At 42.6% G+C, this 19,457-nt stretch overlaps 1 protein-coding gene across 1 annotated transcript in view; it reads right to left on the bottom strand.

The window, feature by feature from the left end:
* Positions 1-1,223: 1,223 nt before the first annotated feature.
* USF3 (upstream transcription factor family member 3) overlaps positions 1,224-19,457 on the bottom strand; it is a 72,990-nt gene continuing 54,756 nt past the window's right edge. The window contains exons 5-7 of the mRNA XM_054042706.1: positions 18,711-18,793; positions 13,753-13,849; positions 1,224-10,872 (exon numbers count right to left, since the gene is read on the bottom strand). Coding sequence (XP_053898681.1) covers positions 4,433-10,872; positions 13,753-13,849; positions 18,711-18,793 — 6,620 coding nt within the window. The 3' untranslated portion in view covers positions 1,224-4,432. The remainder of the gene's footprint in view (positions 10,873-13,752; positions 13,850-18,710; positions 18,794-19,457) is intronic.

Below are 19,457 nucleotides of genomic sequence, written 5' to 3'. Positions count from 1 at the left end.
ACACAGTCACCTGTCAAGACCTAGCACTTGGTTGCCTGTCCCAAAGGATCAGAACTAAGTTATGACCAGCCAATTCCTGTTGATAGATTTACGTTAGGGACAAACTTTCTTCTCATTTACACAAGCCTGAGTAACTCAGTGAAGTTACGTTGTTGTCAATTTGGATTAAATAAGAGCAGAATTTGGCTCTCTGCAATTTGGCTTTTGACTGCTGTTCCTGTGGATAATTAAAAACAAACAAACAGAAGAGGACCATGTGGAGGAAAAAGTAGATAGATTGATTTAGTTCTAGATTGTCACCTTAAAGTAGGTGAGGTGGGCAGTAAATCCTTAATTCAGGCACCCATAAGGAATGTATGTTTTGTAACAATCTAGCTGGTCACTGGGAGGTTGCTGTTAGGAAAGCAAGTGCAGGGCCATTTCTCCAGGTAGAAAATGACGAGCCCTTTAAGAGGGAAATCCAGAAAAAGCTGTTTCAGAAGAACAGGCAAACACCATGCACCCATTCAGACTGATTAAGCAGCCAAACATTGACCCCCCTTTCAGAAAAAGGATGGAGTGCAACAGAATGGCGAAGGGATATTTATCATGGCCCTTTCAGAAGGAGAGTGTCCATTATCAAGCTTTCTAGTTTGTTTTGATGCTACTGTTTCTTTTCGCAGCAGTCAGCCAATTCTGATCTTACACAAACCATTAATATGCCAACTTTAATGTGATAAATGTCAGCAGGATAAGTTAAAACATCATTTAACTACTCTTAACTATTAGCGTAATATGGCATTTTATATATACATATATATGGCTTACACTGGAATTTGGTTAGAGTTCAAAAGAAAGTATTGTGAACAAGATGGGCAAAAGACAGATGGAATTTCCCCCTTCTGCACTCGGTAAGTAGTTTCTACAAAAGTCACTACAGAGTGGCACTGTGATTACATATCAAGTATCAGAGGGGTAGCTGTGTTAGTCTGTATCCACAAAAACAATGAGGAGTCTGGTGGCACCTTAAAGACTAGCAGATTTATTGGGCATAAGCCTTCATGGGTAAAAAACCCACTTCTTCAGATGCATGGAGTGAAAATTACAGATGCAGGCATAAATATACTGACACACCATTCTCTTCATGTGCCAGTATATCTATGCCTATATCTGTAATTTTCACTCCATGCATCTGAAGAAGTGGGTTTTTTACCCACGAAAGCTTATGCCCAAATAAATCCGTTAAGTCTTTAAGGTGCCACCGGACTCCTTGTTGTTTTTGTGATTACATAGGAACTACCGTGTTCTGTAACTGTACTGCACGATTAAGTTCTCTAAAGAGCATAGGTTACTTGATAGTTACTTTTGAGCCATGTGCCGCAGGAATGTGTGGTTCCTGCAAAGTTACGGGGTCTTTATGTCACTAATGACACCTGTACTAATACTCAGACTATTGGTGTCACATGAAATGGGGACACTCTTTTCTACATTCTTTGTAGGTGGGCAGGGGGTGTGGCGGGAAGTTTAGGTTATTTGTAAAATTACTATGCTATTAGTTCACATCCATTCAGAATATGATACACAACAAACAAAAAGATTGTCCTGCATCCCCTGAGAAAAACACAGGACCTAATTTAACCCTGGTATAACTTCAGTGTGAAGTCAACAGAGTTATATGAATGATGAATTTGCCTTACTAATTTCACACATTCACTTCAACTTCCAGAAGCCTTGTGAAGCAATTGAGACTTTGTAGTGTGGAAACTGCAACCTGAAGCTGTCAGTTCTATATGAATGCATGGAATGATGAGTGGGAATAAAGAAACACCTAGGAACTTTTTTTTTTTTTTAAATTAATCTCATTTTATGAACTGTGACCCAATCATCCACTGCTTTCTCTCTTGTGTAGCCACTTACATTTGTGAGTGCAAAATACTACCACATCAGCATGGCTGTGTTTTACACTCACTTCTCACAGGTATAAATGCCTACATAAGCTGTCTCAGTTCTCCTGTCTTCATGAAGCAGGCCCAATGGCACTGTTCAACATTATGGAACTTGTCCCACGGCACAAGGCAGCCCTCATGGGACAATACAGTATTTGAAAACTACAGGCAAACAGTGATTAGCTGAACCTCATAAAGCCCTTAGGATGTCCAGTTAGTCACAAAGCTGAAACTGGTGGCAATTCCTACCCCTATCATTCTGCATAAACCAGTTGCCTCAGGCTGTGGCACTGACCTCTCATAGGTTCTACCTTTCAGTGTAACCTGAAAATGGAACAAAAACATAAATAAACTTTTGCGATTTTTATTTCATTCGTTGCTTCTGACAAACATTGAAACTTGAAACACCAAATACGTTCAGTTCCCTCGAGATACTTCCCATTTGAATTAGAATGGGATTCCAAGTTTGAGACAGAACCATTTCCCTTTACTTTGCAGGCTGAAGCACAGCCATTCATACCAGGCCATAAATAGTGTTACCGCTGAAATCACCCTCAGGACAAATTATAGACACAGGGCCTGATTCTCATATACACTAAGGTCTCCTTACATTCGCGTCCACTTTAAGGCTCCTTTACTCTGCCAGAGCAGCGCAAAGAGGCCTACTGTATATGAGAATCAGGTCCTCAGTCTACCAACAAAACTGGCTACATCCATGTGGGCCCACAGCTGGGGGTGAACAAAGAGACTCCTTTTTTCAAGCACGTCCACAAATGAGAATGGACTAGGCGGTGATGGTTCATAGCCACAATGGAGTGTGGCCTGGCCTCCCCCATCCCTCAAGCATTTGGCAGCAGGCACAGGAGGAGATCATGCTGCAGCTTTCAGGAGCAGGTCTATAGAGCACTCTACAGCTCAGTACACCTAGTGCTGCTTGAAGCATTTTGCCTGCACCTGGTCTGCACAGGAAGGATGCCTCAGAGAAATTCTGGCTGTTACCCCTCATTGTGGCCCGAGCATGATCCTATAGTTTAGGGAGATAGGGATAGGAGGGCTGGTGGAAGCAAAAATAAGAAAAATCTGGAGTGATGGTTTTGGATGAATACAAAAAAAGACTTCTGCCTTCCTTCAAGATAATTATGTTGCAGTAGTCACTAAATAAATACCACTTACCTAGGTCCGTCCTCATTTTCACTTAATGAAATGGGACCAAACAGTGTACAATTCTTTTGCAAATATTAAAAGAAAATCAAAACAAAATCAGTAAACATCTGTCCCTCTCGCCCGCCCCCACAAATCAGAAAGAATTTCCCTATATGCTGTGTGTTTAAGAATTGACACATTCATCTCTCTGCCCCACCCACAATCACACTGGGTTAGCTAAAAGGTGCTATTTAAGTGCAAAGTATTAATATTAAATTAGGCCTTGATCCTGCCATTCACAGTGAGTGGGCAGATTGCTGTGTCCACAGGGGAGCCCTTTTACCTTCACTGGGGTTCCATGTAGGCATAGTAGTTTGCCCATTTGCTGTGAATTACAGGAAGGGTCCTTAATCCAAAGAACGGAGGAAAGCGGACGTAGATACAAGGACATGGATTACAAGGGGGAAAAAAAGACTCAAAGAAAGTGCTAAACAAGGTATAGGGAAGATACCTTGAGGTAACTTGCAGCATACAAACAACTGACAGATGCCGGCTGTGTCTATGTTGATTACACTAAAAGGGGTAATAAATTATATTAAAAAACTCTATACACTGTTCAGCAGGAGCTGATGCCGTTCCACATACAAATCTGAATAAAATTCTTCTCCACAGAAAGTGACAGCAAATCATGTTTTAAGGGAAACAATGTTTTAAAATAACAAATGTTTTACTGCTGCTCAGAAGCTGACCCTGGAAACATACACACAGATTTTTACCTGATTAACTCAGCCTTAATTAGAATGTACGTCACAAGCTTTAACAGACAAAAAGCCAATGTCTTTATCAACTAAAACTGGCTTGATACCAACTTGACTTAAAGACCAGGTATGTGCGAGGCTCTTTAAGATACTTTACAAAAACAAACAAACCCAACTTCTAAACAGTTCACTTTATCTTCTGGACAAGTTAATTAACCAAGAATTAAAATAAAAACTCAAGCACTTATTTCCTCCAGTCTCATCTCCCACAAGGCTAATCTTTTACTTGGTACTTTAGATCCAAGAGCTGAAAAAGTATCAGTTATTCTGGAACGATCAGATTTTTGAATGCTGTAAAATCAACATTCAATATTTGCACAGCTCTAGGTGTTGCATTCTTACTGTTAATAAGAATTGCTATAGGCACTGGTGCTTTAAAGTTAGTAAGTGGGTGGATATACAGTATGTATATTAATACAGAAGTACCCACATATATACATACTTTTAGACAAACAGTGATGCTATGAATGGTCTCTTCAAGGATGCCTTTTTTTTTATTTTTAATATAAACATAACCCCTCAGACTAAACGTCAGTCTATTAATTTTCATACAGCTGAACTACAATCATGACCTAGAATATGGCTTATGTTGTGGGCAGGTCGGTTTGAGGATTGCTTGGAAGAATCTGAAGCTGACGTGTTTGCTATTGAAAGCAAAGGCGACATTGCCGAACCATCTGGAGGAAGAGCTGTGGCTATTTCTGGAAACAAAGATGTCAAGTTAAAATTGGATAAGTGTGACGTATTGGTCATGTGCATTGGCGGCATATCTGGGAGAAGAGGAAAACTTGGCTGAGCAAAACCAACTGGTCTGGGAGGAGATAAAATGGATCCAAATCGATTGTTTAAACCTCCGCTACTGGGCTTTTCTGTGCTTGGATTAGGAAACATTTGATTGGGAAAGTAAGGGATAGAAATGTCATTGGACAGAGTAGGATGAGCAGGAGAATAAGACGGATAGAAAGATGGCAGTGTATTTTGAGGATCTACTGGGATTAGGGCTGGTGTTCGAGTGGCACTAGGCTGAGTAACCGGTGGAATGAAAGAAGTATTGGCATTTATTGGTGGATTCATACTACCCTCTGGAATAAAAGGGAATCCAAAATTTTGAGACAAAGCATGCTGGTCAGGGGCTGCATTATCATTAGACACTTGAGGGCCATCAGACATAAAACGGACAATGCTGCCTCTTTTTTCTATTGTAGACTGTTGGCGCCCAAGGATCATACTGCCACCAGTAGACAGGGGAAGATGGGGCAGACTAGGGTCAAATACATTTCCATGTCTTTGATTTCCAGTTCGATTCCTTTCAGGCTGGCGGATTTTAGAACCACTATTATCCTGCAGAGGATGCCTTGATCGCTGAGTAACTGAAGAATTTGGCTGACGAACAGATGGTTGCCCTTGCTCAGCATTCCCATGAGAGATAGCAGGGTGTGGGAGAGCTGGACGGACAACTCCATGCATGTTGCTAGAAACAGGTGTATTCATGTGGCTCTTGGTTCCATGACTGTCAGTCATTCTCATGGGATTGGACTTCTGTACAGAAATATTTGGGCTTGTGTTTCGACCTTGAATATCTCCTGAGGAGGAAGAACTTGAAAAAGGAATATTTAAAGAACTATTCCTAGTATTAATTGTACCCATAGACATGTCACAACTTTCTCTATTCTGACCTTCACCATCTCTTCGAATGTGGACGGTCTCTCGTGCTGGGGGACAATTATATTCAATTGTGGAGGATGCACTGCACTGTGTATTCCTCTGATGTTCCGAAATTGATCTTTGGCTTCCACTAACCTGATCTCCAAGGTGAGGGGCAAGTAAACTCTGCATAAAACTTTGGTGGCATGTATTTTCATTGTCCCTTGGCGGAAGAGCATTTCCCGTTGGAATACCCCGAACCGGTTGATAGGGCAATCTCTTTTGTCTCTCTATGGGTGGCCCAGTATTTTGACTAATTCGAAAAGCTTGTGATTGCATGCCCCTGAGGGATGATACAGAGTTACCAATTTCACTATTTCTTGAGGCCTGTACATCAAAATTGCCTGTTGGCTGTTGGCTGGCCCCATTTGGTTTGAATGTCTGACAATCAGAAAGACGTTGAACTTCTGAGCCAACTGCATGGTCTACAGATATACGACTCTGCATGTTATGAATTACCAAACCTTTATTCCTAGACACATCAAGGTAACTTCTCATTTCAAGCTGGTCTGGAACCCTAGAGCCTTGAAGGGATATCCCTATTCTCTGTTCTGAATTAGAAGGTGTCTTCCCAATAAGTGCCTCTGCAGAGTAACTAGAAACTCTGTTTCTTTCTTGTCTGTGTGGGGCACAGGCCATATCCGATGGCCTAGTTACAATACTTGGCTGGGACACCATTTGTTGCTCCAAGCCCCTGGCGGTCAGAAGTCTCTGCATCTGATTATGTCCAGATACGTGTTCGGATGAAACCCCTGAGCCTTGCTGTCTGTTGCCAACATCCTGTTGCTGATGATGCATAATATCCTGATTTAGATGGCTCTGAGGATGGGTATGATGGTTTCTGCTTGTTGAAGGGTTTTCACAGTTCTTTTCAGGCTGGGAAGCTCCAAAGTGCTGCTGCATTTGCTGCTGTATTTGCTGGTGGTGGGGATGAGGCTGTCCACTTTTTTGCCGAGTTTGATCATTTCCATGATGCTTCTGCTGTAAAGAAAGTTGACTGGCTTGGGTTCCCTGGACAAGGCTTCGTTTCTTTTGCATTTGTACCTCTTGCTGTATTGCTCTTTGTTGGTGGACACTGTGGGATTGAGAATGGACTGAGCTCTCTGCATGAGGAACGTGGTGCTGTAGCTGATATAAGTGATGCCTCTCTCTTAACTGTCCAGCCTGCTGTTGTTTTAAGTATGGGTGGTTACTGTGAAGATGAGATACGCCTTGAGCAGGTACATGTTGTATAGCTTGCAGATGCTGACCTCCAGTCTGACCTTGCTGCTCTGAAATGGATGGCTGAGAACTGCACTGAACTTCAGTTTGCCTCAAAGCAGACGTCACAAAGTTGTTGTTGGATGGGAATAATCTGTTAAGACCATCTGTGTGCCCTTGATTGCTCACTAACGCAACTGGATTGGATGAATTAGGAGGGATCTGACTAACCAACATTTGAGTTTGGTCAGCAATACTGTCTGGTGTTCGGTTCGTCAATGCCACGTCTTCAAGCCTGACAGGCGTTGTCTGACACTGCTTCTGCCTCTTCGCTGAAGAAAGCAGAAGGTCCTCTTGGACAGCACGTTTAGCAGAGTCTTTGCGACTTTCATGGTTTTGCTGCTTTAAGTGTGGTTCCTGCATCTGTGGAGCCTGCATGGTGTTTGCCCTAATAGCACTCAGTTGATCTTGAGCATATTCAGTCATCATAGCTGATCCCGGAGATTGACTGACATAGGAACTAGATGATATGGACCGAATCCCTGTGGCGGGAACAGCTGCTTGCTCTGAAGGCTGGGATAAACCTGAACAACTTACAAGGGGGTGGATGATGCGACTTTGATGTATGAGATTATTTACACTTAAACTGGTTACATTTGGTGACTGGGAAGTTGAAATCTGTACAGTATTTGATGTTTCCACTCCTACAGAACAGCTTGGTTTTTCCACTGGTCTATCAACATTTGTTTGCACTGGATCCTGAGCATGGAATTTGTTTGGTGCTGCTTCCAACTGTCCTACATTAGCTTTGACTGTTTGTGGTTTAAAAGGCTGCTGCTCGCTTTCCAAAGGTGCAACTTCAGAAGACTTAGCGGCAGCATCCCTTAAACTAACTTGTATTCCCCCTCCACTTTTTTCAAGGTTCTCTTGGTCAAAAATGGCTCTTGCTGCAAGAGCTACAATGTCAGTTTGCTCTGAAAAAGTGCAACTGTTACATGTATTTGTTGATGTGCTGCTGGTAACATCTTCCCTAGATGTGTCTGGCAACATGGATGCAACTGAGAAGCCACGACTACTCCCAGAGCTAGTTGACATTGGAGAGTCCGCCTGCCTGCTAGCAATAAGAGAACCACTAACAACCTCTTGATCGGAAATGCAGGAATGATGTTGCATGAGAGTGTCACCTTCAGTGTTCATTAACAAAAGTTCCTGCTTCTCAGGCAAATCAACATTTGATTTTATTGTTTTAGAGTTTTCTGGGGGGAAATCAGAATGTTCCACCTGAAGCGAAAAGGAGGGTTTTAGCATCGCTGTTCTTTCTTTAGTAAGGTCAGACAGCATTTTGGTTAGACCTTGTCCCTCTAACAAGTCTGTGGTTTGCATCACAATTGATGAGTCTTGCCCAACACCGCAGGTCTCTGAAATGCTTTCTGCCTCAGAAGCATGGTCTGTCGTTACACTGTTTTGTGGTGCTGATGCCCCAGAAACCTGAGAAATTGTCACATGTGCTTCAGTGGCAGAGGACATTGAGATGCTGGTGGTAACACACGATTTGGAAGATTCTGGCAACATAGAGTCAGGTAACGGGTTATTCCGAGATGTTTGTAGAAGAGCAGTGGAATCTTTGGAACTTGATGGAACCAGTACAAACTGTTCTGACATCACAGATTCTAGCGGTGATGAACTTGGTACCTCTGTTGAACTCAGCTCTGGTAAACTCACCATCTGTTCAGAACTCAGAGTCTCTTTGGATTGACAGTCAGAAATGCTTAAATCAGTTGGTGCTGCCATGCTGTTTGCTTGTGATACTATAGGCATGTTTTCAAGCAGTCCTTCACTATTTGACTGCTCTGCTGTAGCTTCCACATTAGTGCAATCAAGCTTCCCTGCATCTCTGCAAGGATTCACTGGACATGATACTTTGCTGTTGGCTGCTAAATGTTTTTTAGTACTTGTCTTTTTGTTTGTCCTTTTTGATTTTATGTTTGATGGCAAACCAGCAGAAGCTTTTTTTGGAGAAGTGTTTATAGAATTAGAAGCACTGGATAACACTGTTGAACTTTCAGTAGCTATGGAAGATGCTGCAGAAGTTGGTAATGAAACACCGTTAATTGGGGCAATCTGGCTGCTGGCAGTTGTTGGATTAGTAGGCTGACTAAGGGACAGCTGTAAACAGCTTTGCCCAGCCATTTGTGATATGCTCTGATTGAGGTTAGCTAAAGCACCAAATGTATTGAGGGCAACATTGGTATTCGGATCTTCGCTAGTGGTAGGTTGAATAATTTGCATAGGGGCTTGATTTGAAGCTCCAGATGAGGACATCATAGGTTGCAATGCAAACAGCTGTCCATTTAAAGAAATAGTCTGAGGCTGTTGTTGATTTGACATTGTAACGGAAAAAGTTTGTGTAGCGCTAGAAGATGGTAAAGAAGGTGGTCTTGGTAATATATGGACAAGATGTTTCCCTCCAAAAGTTTGTGGAGCAGAGGTATTTTGCACAGAGCTGTTAGAGCTTGCTATTGGACTGGCTCCATTCACAGGAACTCTGAGAGAACCAGGGGGCTGTGCAGAGAGGAGAGGAAGAGAATTCTGATTAGCTGCTTGTATAATTACAATCTGCTGACCAACGGTTTGGCTGGGGACTTCAGCTCTCACCACTGGGGGACATGGCGTGGTGTTAGGAGGCTGGAGAATTATGACATTCTGATTAGCTGGTACCGCAGTAACAGCTGACCCAATTGTCTGAGCCATCTGAATTACCTGCATAGCTGAATTCAATGGAAAGATGTTTCCAGCAGGCTGTGTTTTAACCTGTGGTTGAGTGATTAATGGCTGCATAGGTACAGATGGGCAAGAGGGCAAGGTAACAACAATTTCTTCAGCTGCCTGCCCATCTCCAGGCACAGAAGTATTCAAACTGATGCTTGGAGCTAAATGTCTGTTCTGTGTGGAAGATATGGTACCAGCACCATTAACTGGCTCGTTTAACAATGCAGTCATAACACTGGATGGTGTCTGGGTTAGTGGCTGAACGGTGTTTCCTGCTAGCTGCAAAGTAGTCCATGTGGTTTGTGTAATTCCAGCTGAAGGGATCCGTGTAAGGCTACTCATGTTTTTCAAATCAGAAGTGCCAACACCTGAGGAGCCTGAAAAAGACCAACAGTTGTCTAATGGACCAGCAGGCAGTGTGCTTATTGTTGTTACAGCCTTAACAGTTTCTATTGCAGAAGTCACAGGCACTCCAGCACTACTTAATAAGTCTGTACTTTTGAGGAGGTTTACTGAAGAGAGGCTATCCACAATGGAGAGTCTCACAGATGGGGTACAAGTGGTATCAGTTGCTGAAACGACAAACCTTTCTTGAAATTCACTTCTAGGATCCTGTATGCTTGAAGAGGTCACATTCACCTGTTGAACTTGAGAGGCCTCTACGGTGGTGTTAGAAGGAATGCTGATGCCATGCATGATTGTTTTTTTCATTAACTTGGTGCATTCTTGTCCATTTTTAATTTTGGGGACATTTTGATCATTCTGTGGTGTGCTACTTGAGGAACACTGTAATTCTTGTTCTGTCCCAGACTGAGAAGCATTCTGTGAGCTTGCAGTAGCAGAGGTAAGCATGTCCTGCTCATTCTCTGAGGTGGAAAGCTCAAGAACATTCTCAGCAGGAACTGGTTGATTGGACGCCAATGGAGAAACTGTGGTCTGAGACCATGGCTTGTTTTCTGTGGGGTAAACACCAGAAATGGTCACAGGAGTCACTAAGTTGCAAGTTCTCTGAACTGGTACAACATTGGCAGTTTGTTTTTGTAAGTTATGACCAACATTAAAAGTTATTCCCTGGACAGATGCCCCCTGGTTATTTCCACCAGGTTGACTCCCATTCGAATAGACAATGATGTTCTTTTGAACCTGATCGCTAGGAATAACAACAGAGACCTTTGCACTTTTGAGATTCCCTTTCCAGTGAATTGTGGGATCATCGTACAGGCAAATGTCATTTGCTTTCAGTAGTTCTATGTATCGCCCATTTTCCTTCTGGAGTTCATCCAACTGTTTCCGGAGCTTTTTTATCTCTTCAGCTGCAAAACAGTGAGAATACAACTTTACAGTGGTGTCATTAAAAATGCTGGAAAAGATTATTGTCATCATGTGATTTGGGAGACAGACTCTAAGTGTCACTGTAATAAACTGTTAATATGACATGTCTCTAAAACCCATACTTATAAGGGCTTCTAAGTACGGCCAAGTCTCTTTTACGGTATGGCATCCTACCACCTTCCTGCTCAGTTTAGTAATGTCACACCAGAGCACTCAGCCACTGTAATAGACAGATACATTTGTTTTTCCAACTAGGCCATCTGTTAGTGGACTAAATCATACTGGAAGTTTAGGACACTTGATGAAATTCTATAACAAATGAAAAAAGCATTGGCACATTAATTTGTCTTTTCTCTGTGGCCAGACACCTGTACTGCATTGATATTGGTAACTGCATTGGTATTCTTTTGGCTTTCCAGTTCATTTTTACATTTTATTAAACCCTCTGTAGTATTTACACAGAAATGGACAAGAAAATATTTTTGTAATGGACCTAGGGACAGGTGTGATATCTAAAATGAATTAAAATTAATTTTTAAAACTGACTATATTTCAAGTTGAAATTAGCCCTTTAAAAGCACAAACTATAGGGACAAACAGAATCATAGACCACAATAAATTACAGTAAAAGAATGACTCAGTGGTATCTGTTACTGTTTTATAGTGCTTATTTTTAATAAGGTTGCTCTCGAAAGCAAAATATTTTAACATGATTTTTTGGGGGGGAGGAAGGGGTGTCCCAAAAAACATGCTATCAACTTTCAAGATACTTGAGAGTAGAGAGGCAGCAGCCCCAGAGTAGCCCCATAGGAAGACCCCCCACCCCCATGTTTGTAATTAGATCACTTAATTCTGAAATTTATGGGAGGTTTTTCATAGATTCCAAGGCCAGAAGGGACCATTGTGATTATCTAGTCTGATCTCTTGTATAAAACAAGCCATAGGACTTCCCCCCAAAATTTTCCTAGAGCATATTTTTTAGAAAAACATCCAATCTTGATTTAAATATTTCCAGTGATGGAGAATCCATGACAACCCTTGGTAAATTGTTCCAACAGTTAACTATACTCACTATTAAAAATTGACATCTTATTTCCCTTCTGAATTTGTCTAGCTTCAACTTCCAGCCATTGGATAATATTATAAAACTTTCTCTATGAGACTGAGGAGCCCATTTTCAAATATTTGTTCCCTACATAGGTGCTTATAGCCTGTAAATGAAGTCATCCCTTAACCTTTTTGTTAAAATAAACAGATTGAGCTCTTTGAATCTATCACTGTAAGGCAGGTTTTCTAATCCTTTAATCACTTCTGTGGCTCTTCTCTGAACCCTTTCCAATTTATCAGTATCCTTCCTGAACTGAGGACACCAGAACTGGACACAGAATTCCAGCAGCCAAGGAGTCAAATAACCTCTCTACTTTTACTCAGTATTCCCCTACTTATCCATCCAAGAATCGTATTAGGTCTTTTGGCCACAGCGTTGCATTGGGAGCACATGTTCAGCTGATTATCCACCATGACTTCCCATATCTCTGTCACAGTCAATGCTTCTTAGGATAGAATCCCCATCCTGTAAGTATGGCCTACATACTTTGTTCCTAGATGTATTCTTTACATCTAGCCATATTAAAATGTATGTTGTTTACTTGTGTCCAGCTTAACAAACGATCCAGATCGCTCTGTATCAGTGACCTGTCCTCTTCACTATTTATCACTTCCCTAGGTTTTGTGTCATCTGCAAACTTTATCAGTGATGATTTTATGTTTTCTTCCAGGACATTGATAAAGATCTTCAACAGCATAGGAGCAGGAACTAATCCCTATGGGCCCTGACTAGAAACACACCTGTTCAATGATAATTCCCCATTCACTGTCACATTTTGAGACCTTTCACTTAGCCAGTTTTTAATCAATTTAATGTGTGCCATGTTAATTTTATAGCTTTCTAGTTTTTAATCAAAATGTCATGCAGTACCAAGTCAAATGCCCTAAAGAAGTCTAAGTATGTTACATCAGCACTATTACCTTAATCAACCAAACTTGTAATCTCATCAAAAAAAAGATACCAAGTTAATTTTGCAGGATCCATTTTTCATAAATCCATGTTGATTGGCATTAGTTACATTACTCTCCTTTAATTCTTGATTAATCAAGTCCCATATCAGCTGCTCCATTATCAATGTCAGACTGACAGACCTATAATTACCCAGGTCATCCCAGTTACCCATTTTAAAAAGACTGGCACAATATTAGCTTTCTCTGGTCCAATTACTCTGGTCTATTCAATTACAGGCAACAGATGCGAGGGCAGTCAAATTAAAACAACTCAAAGTGGAATCTGCAGAAATTATTGCATTAAGTGTAAACTTATCAATGACAATATTCCATGATGGGGATGCTTCAATTTGTTATAGTTAGATGCAAGAATGTGCAGTAGGGCATATGCCTCAACTTTCTTGTTTTCAAGTTACCTTAAGCAACCATTTCTCCTCTCCACCCCTATAAACCCTTGGGATTCCCCAGTTTGTTGATCCAGCTGAAGTAAAGAATTGCTGATTTCATTACTAGTCTCACTAGCCAAGGAGAACAGGAATGAAATGCATAAAGAACACAATGAATTCATTAATGCTCCAGGGATGAAGCTGCTGCCTTGTAGCAATGAGAAAGAACACGGGATGGGAACAATGGTGATGTCATGTCACTATGCCACATCCTCACTGGATTAGTAAGGAGAGGAGAGTATTAATATACTATTGTGGGAAAAAACAGCACTGATCTAATACAGTACACCCAGTGCCACGTTACCACGATGGAAGAGAAAGGGAAATTCAAGAACCTTCACAACATTTCATACTTACCTTGTTCATTGTTCCCTCCATTCAACAGGAGTTCATCATTTTGCCTTTTCATTTCTGTTATATATTTAAAGGCCTGATCCAGGATCATGTTCTTACTCTACAAAAGAATGTGTGTATAATTAGGGGAAAAGATCTATCAATGAAACTTTTAAAATCAAAAGCAGACCTCCTAGTGACATCACTTTTCAAACCTGGGATTTCAACTGGAATGTTCATTTTAAGGATGTGCCAAACTTGTCTGACATTTTTAATTATTTCCCTTGTATTTTCCTTCCAAAAAAGATTGGTTACTTTCTTCACAGTATGTGTGGTTCTTTGGGATGCTTTGTCCACATGCCTTCCACTTCTGTTGACATGCAACCCATTCCTGAAATAAAATTCCTTTTGGTTAGCAGTGACCATTGGGGCCATTGACTGTGCCATCAATGTCCTTGTACCCCTCCACTCCAGGGAGTAAAGAGCAGAGTGGGCCCAACTGTTCCTCAGTTTCTTTGATGATACTGAATCCTACAGCCATAGGACTCTGCAGAAGCAGGGAAGGAGGGTGGGTCATGGAATCCAAGTGAATAACACATCTTGTAAGTTAAAGTAACTGTTTTTAGAGTGATTGTCCAGATGGATGCCAGTTCTGTGGCTTGCAAGCAGTGATCTCATAGTTAGAAGGTGGGTGCTTGGAGTCCTATTTAAATAAGTTCTGTCAAAGCAGGCATCTGATCTTGAAGTCTCAACAAAGGAATAATATTGGATAACAGTATGGACTGATCCCCATGTAGCCACCCTGCACATTTCTGAAATACAGGTGCTTCTCTAAGAAGAAGCAGAAGCTGTCTAAATCCTGGTGGACGGATCTCTAAATGATATAATACAGTTAGACAACTTTTCAGTGATAACAGCTTGACCTTTAACCCTATCTCCGAAGGCTACGAAGAGCATGGGGAAGCTTCTGAAGGATCTTCTACTATGTCCAGGTACTATGAAAGAGCCCTGACCACAACAAAGAATATGCAGGTTTGGTTTCTCCCTGGTTTGAGCGAGACACGGGAAAAAAAAATGGGAGGTGAATCAACTGATTTAAATGAAAATCTGAAACAACATTGGGCAGAAACTTGGGGTGAGGCCTAAGAGTCACCACATCTTTATGGAACACTGAGTAAGGTGGACCACTTGGAAGGGTCTGAATTTTCCCTATTCTCAAAGCTGATGTTATGGCTACTAAAAAGGCAAACTTCATAGATAGAGGGTAAAAAGAGCAGGTTGTTAGGGACTCAAAAGGGGTGCCCCTTTAAACCAATTAACACTATGTTGAGGTCCCAGGAAGGGGAGGGCTGAAGGAAACATATGAATGAAATCCTTGAAGAATCAAACAACTGTAGTGTGGGATAATATGGTGTGACCCTGAATTGGAAGATGATGTGCAGGTATTGCTAAAAGAACTCTTATGGAGCTGATAGATAGTTTTGAATGTTCTAGTGCTAGTAGATAGTCCAGAATAGCAGAAACAGGGGCTTTCATGTGAGTCAGGAGACATTATCCTGCCCAAATAGAAAACTGCTTCCACTTTGCTGCATACCAAAATGCTATATACCAAAATGCCCTGGATTTCAGCTGAACAGTTTCTTCTGCAGGCAGTTAATCTGACAACACCCAGGCTGTCAGATGTAATCATGCTGGATCTGGACATAAAATCTGACCTCCATTTTGCAAAACCAAATTAGGTAGAGTAGGTAATAAGATCAGAGGCTATGTTGACATGTTCACCAGCTCTGAGTACCAGAATTGTCTGGGTCAAGTTGGGCTGAATCTTGTCTGAGTTTTCTCAGAACACTTGGTATTAACGGGATTGAAGGGGAGGAATACATGAACACTGGTGCCCATGAGAAGACGAAGGCACCCAACTGGGAGCCTAGGCTCAAACTCTCTCTAGAACAGAATGCATGGCATTTCTTGTTCTGGTCAGTGGCAAACAGATCTATTTTTGGGCACCCCTATCTGTGAAAGATGCTTGGTAGAACTGAGTCTTTGTCAGTCTACTCGTGGTTGGTTGTGAATTCTCTGCTGATCTGATCTACTAGAGCATTTTGCAAGCCTGGAAGATGCAGAGCCTCTGATGTGATTTGATAATAAATGCACCAGCCACAGCGACAGATGGTTTCTTGGCAGAGTGGACATGACCATGCTCTTCCCTTGTCTGTTGACATAATGCATGGCTGTGGTGTTGTCTATCATCACCTGGAACGTAGATCCCTGTAACAAGAGCAGAAATGCCATTCATGCTAGACATACAACCCTGAAAAAAGAACAAGAGTACTTGTGGCACCTTAGAGACTAAGTACTCCTGTTCTTTTTGCGGATACAGACTAACATGGCTGCTACTCTGAATAGTGCCGTGAGTTTCAGGACATTTATGATAAGATGAGCTTCCACGGAGGAACAGGCGGTGGGGACGGACCCAGAGGCTTTATGTTTGAAGTTAGTCCAGATGAGCTCCTCATCCCAGTAAGCATCCATCACCAGGATTTTGGTAGGCAGAGGTGCAGAAAAGAGTACTCCATTGCACACGTGAAGCAGATCCTTCCACCAATCCAATGAGGAGAGGACTTCTCATGGGAACTTCACAGCCATGTGGTGCCTGCTGGATAAATACCTGCTGGATAGTCTGGTATGCTGTGTGACATTGATGCAGGAGGTCATGTGACCCAGGATTCTAAGGCATGCTCTTGCAGACATCTCTGGGTGAGCCTGCAGATGACTGAGGAGACCCATTATAGTCTGGAACCTCTCCTGCATGAGATAGCTGACCTCAGAACTAACACAGCTCCTATGAATTATACGCTTTTACTGATCTAAAGTGTGAATTTTTCTTTGTTAATCTTGAGCCCCAGTGTGGTAAAAATCCCTAAAATCATACAAATCAAGTTGGTCAACTTCTGAGATGATTTTACCTGGATCAGTCATCCATCCAGGTCTGGCTATACCAGAATGCCATGTCCTCTTATGTGGGGTGCAATGACCTTTAGATACTTGGTGAATACTCTCAATGTGGTGAAGAAACCAAAGGGCAGGTCCCTGTATTGATAGAGACTCCTGCACTTTGAATTTGAGGCTTGAACTTGATGGACATTATTGCCCAGGAAGGGGTGGGACTTTAGAGGAATCTGACTAGAGGGCTGGGCCTGAATGCAGGAGACCACTAGAAAAAAACCACTGGGGTGCTCTGGGATGATAAGGCTGCTACAAAAGGATACGTTCAGGGTTACCACCCTGAACCTGCAGTGAGGATGAATCTGATCAGATGTCTCAAGTCTAAAATGCCTGTCTCCCTTTTCCTTGGGCCTAAACAATAATGGGAGTAGAACCTCTGATCTCTGAATCTGAAGGGGACCTCTTCCAGAAGGGAGCGCAACTCCTGTTTTAACAGTATCTCATGAGAAGGGTCCTTGAAAAGGAAGGGTGAAGGAGAGTGGAGGCTAAGAAGGGACTGGATTTGGATAGAAAACCCTGTTTATAATTTCCAGGATTCTGCTGGTCTGAGGTGATCCAACCACCCCTTCGCCCTGTCCCCTGACCACCCACGGAGCCCCTGCCCCTGACTGCCCCCTGCTGCCCCATCCAGCCCTCCCTCTCATTCCTGACTGCCCCTCCCGGGATCGCTGCTCCTATTCAACCCCCCTGTTCCTCACCCTGCCCCCTATCCACACCCCCGCCCCCTGACCACCACCCCGAACTCCCCTGCCCTCTATCCAACCACCCCCCTGCTCTCTTACCATGCTGCCTGGAGCACTGGTGGCTGGCGGCGCTACAGCCGCGCCGCCCAGAGCATCAGGACAGGCAGCCCTGCCGCCCAGCTGGAGCCAGCCATGCCACTGCGCAGCAGAGACACCGGGTCAGGCCGGGCTCTGCAGCTGCGCTGCCCCAGGAGCTCGCAGCCCCGCCGCCCAGAGCATTGAGCCGGCGGCGAAATGAGCTGAGGCTGCGGGAGAGAGGGAACAGCAGGGAAAGGGCTGGGGGCTAGCCTCCATGGGCAGGAGCTCAGGGGCCGGGCAGGAGGGTCCCATGGGCCGGATGTGGCCCGTGGGCCATAGTTTGCCCACCTCTGATCTATATCATTTCATATCTCACACAAACACTTTTCCCCTTACCTAGACCTCTTTGTTTCCCTTCACCATTAGACTAAAAATAAAAATAAATAGAATTGTATTTGCATCACATAGCAGGACACTGAGTGAAAACATGAAAGGGGCAGGCACGGGGAAGAAGAGTCAACAGAAAATTCCTCTCTCACAGTCTATAACTTTCTTCACTTATGCATGAAAGAGAGCATCATGACAGAATACACTTAGCAGTGTCAATAGGAAAACAGTCTAACAACTACAGCTTGGGGGAATTGTGAATCAACTCCTAAGTAGGTACAACCAGACTGACTAGAAGAGTATGGGCGAGCAAACCAGCTTCCAAAGTTACACGTTTAAATGAGGAAAAAAAAACAATCATAACCTTTCTGCAGATGATTCTACACAGCCTGCTCCCTCTGTTCTCACAGTCCTTGAATTCACATTGCCAGTGCAGGGTCACTACTGCTAGCTGGGCAAATGCTTTTCAAAAATATCTGCTCCAAAGAGCCGAATACGTGAACTAGGACACCTGATGGAGGAGAATGTCTTTCATATGTCAAACCCAGACCACTCCTTCAGAGCGATATCGAATTCCCAGTCAGCTGGGAGATTCATGTTTCAAAGAACTGCATTCAAATTGTCCTGTAATTTCCAAGCGCATTTCCATCATAGAGAACTTTGTAAATAAGATTTTCATCCAGGTTTCCTTGAGTGTATCAAACCTCATTGCGCCTCCTGCATAAAAACTGAAGCAAGATGTATCCCTGTGTATTTACAGCTGCTAAGAACCAGGACCAAATGAACACCATTTGGGAAATAGCTGTGCACATTTAAATGTCCACTTACTTGCTTAAGTGCTGGGGAACATGGAATGAGCTCTCCAATTCGGTTTATCCCAGCATTGATCTTCTTCTTTCGATGTCTCTCCACTAGGTAAAAAATAAAATGCATTGTCATTGGGCTACTCAGACCAACACACCAACTGCACACCTGGCACCAACGTGTGCACTCATAAATGTATTACTTTATGCTATCACAACCCTTACTAGGCAGTTTAGCACCAAGAACTAGCTCTGAAAAACCCCCTCAACTGTTGAGTTCTCAGTCAATGGAGTTTGAGGGCTGTGACAGAGAAGGGGATATTTTAAAAGGTAGGATCATCAGGAACACTCAGTGAAAGCAGTGACATATATAACAACACTTCATATTTTTATAATGCTTTTCAGCTGAGGGTTTCAAAGGTTGAGTAAGCATCTTGAAGTTGGGTAGTAATCATTATTTCCATTTCACAGAAGGGCAAATTAATTGGCACAAAGACACACTCAGAGCTAGTTGCAGAGTGGGGAATGAAACCCTGGTCTCCCACTCCAGTTCTCAGCCCCTAAGCAAGAAATAGCTCTGATTTTAGCTATGGGTGGCAGTGAAGGACTCATCAAGAAAATATTTTATGAAAATGTTTCCACTTTATGACTCTTCTGGGAGAAGAGAAGAAAAGCCTGAGTTAGTTTTAGTCCTCTTGTGACATGGTTAGTCTCCATGCAACACCTTAATCATGACAACTGTGGTTAAGAATTCCCTAAGTGCAGCTATGCA

This window comes from Malaclemys terrapin, chromosome 1 (genome assembly GCF_027887155.1).
Source record: "Malaclemys terrapin pileata isolate rMalTer1 chromosome 1, rMalTer1.hap1, whole genome shotgun sequence".
In the NCBI taxonomy this organism is placed as follows: Eukaryota; Metazoa; Chordata; order Testudines; family Emydidae; genus Malaclemys; species Malaclemys terrapin.
The sequence above is the reverse complement of the archived record's forward strand: the minus strand, read 5'-3'. Positions and strand labels throughout refer to the sequence as shown.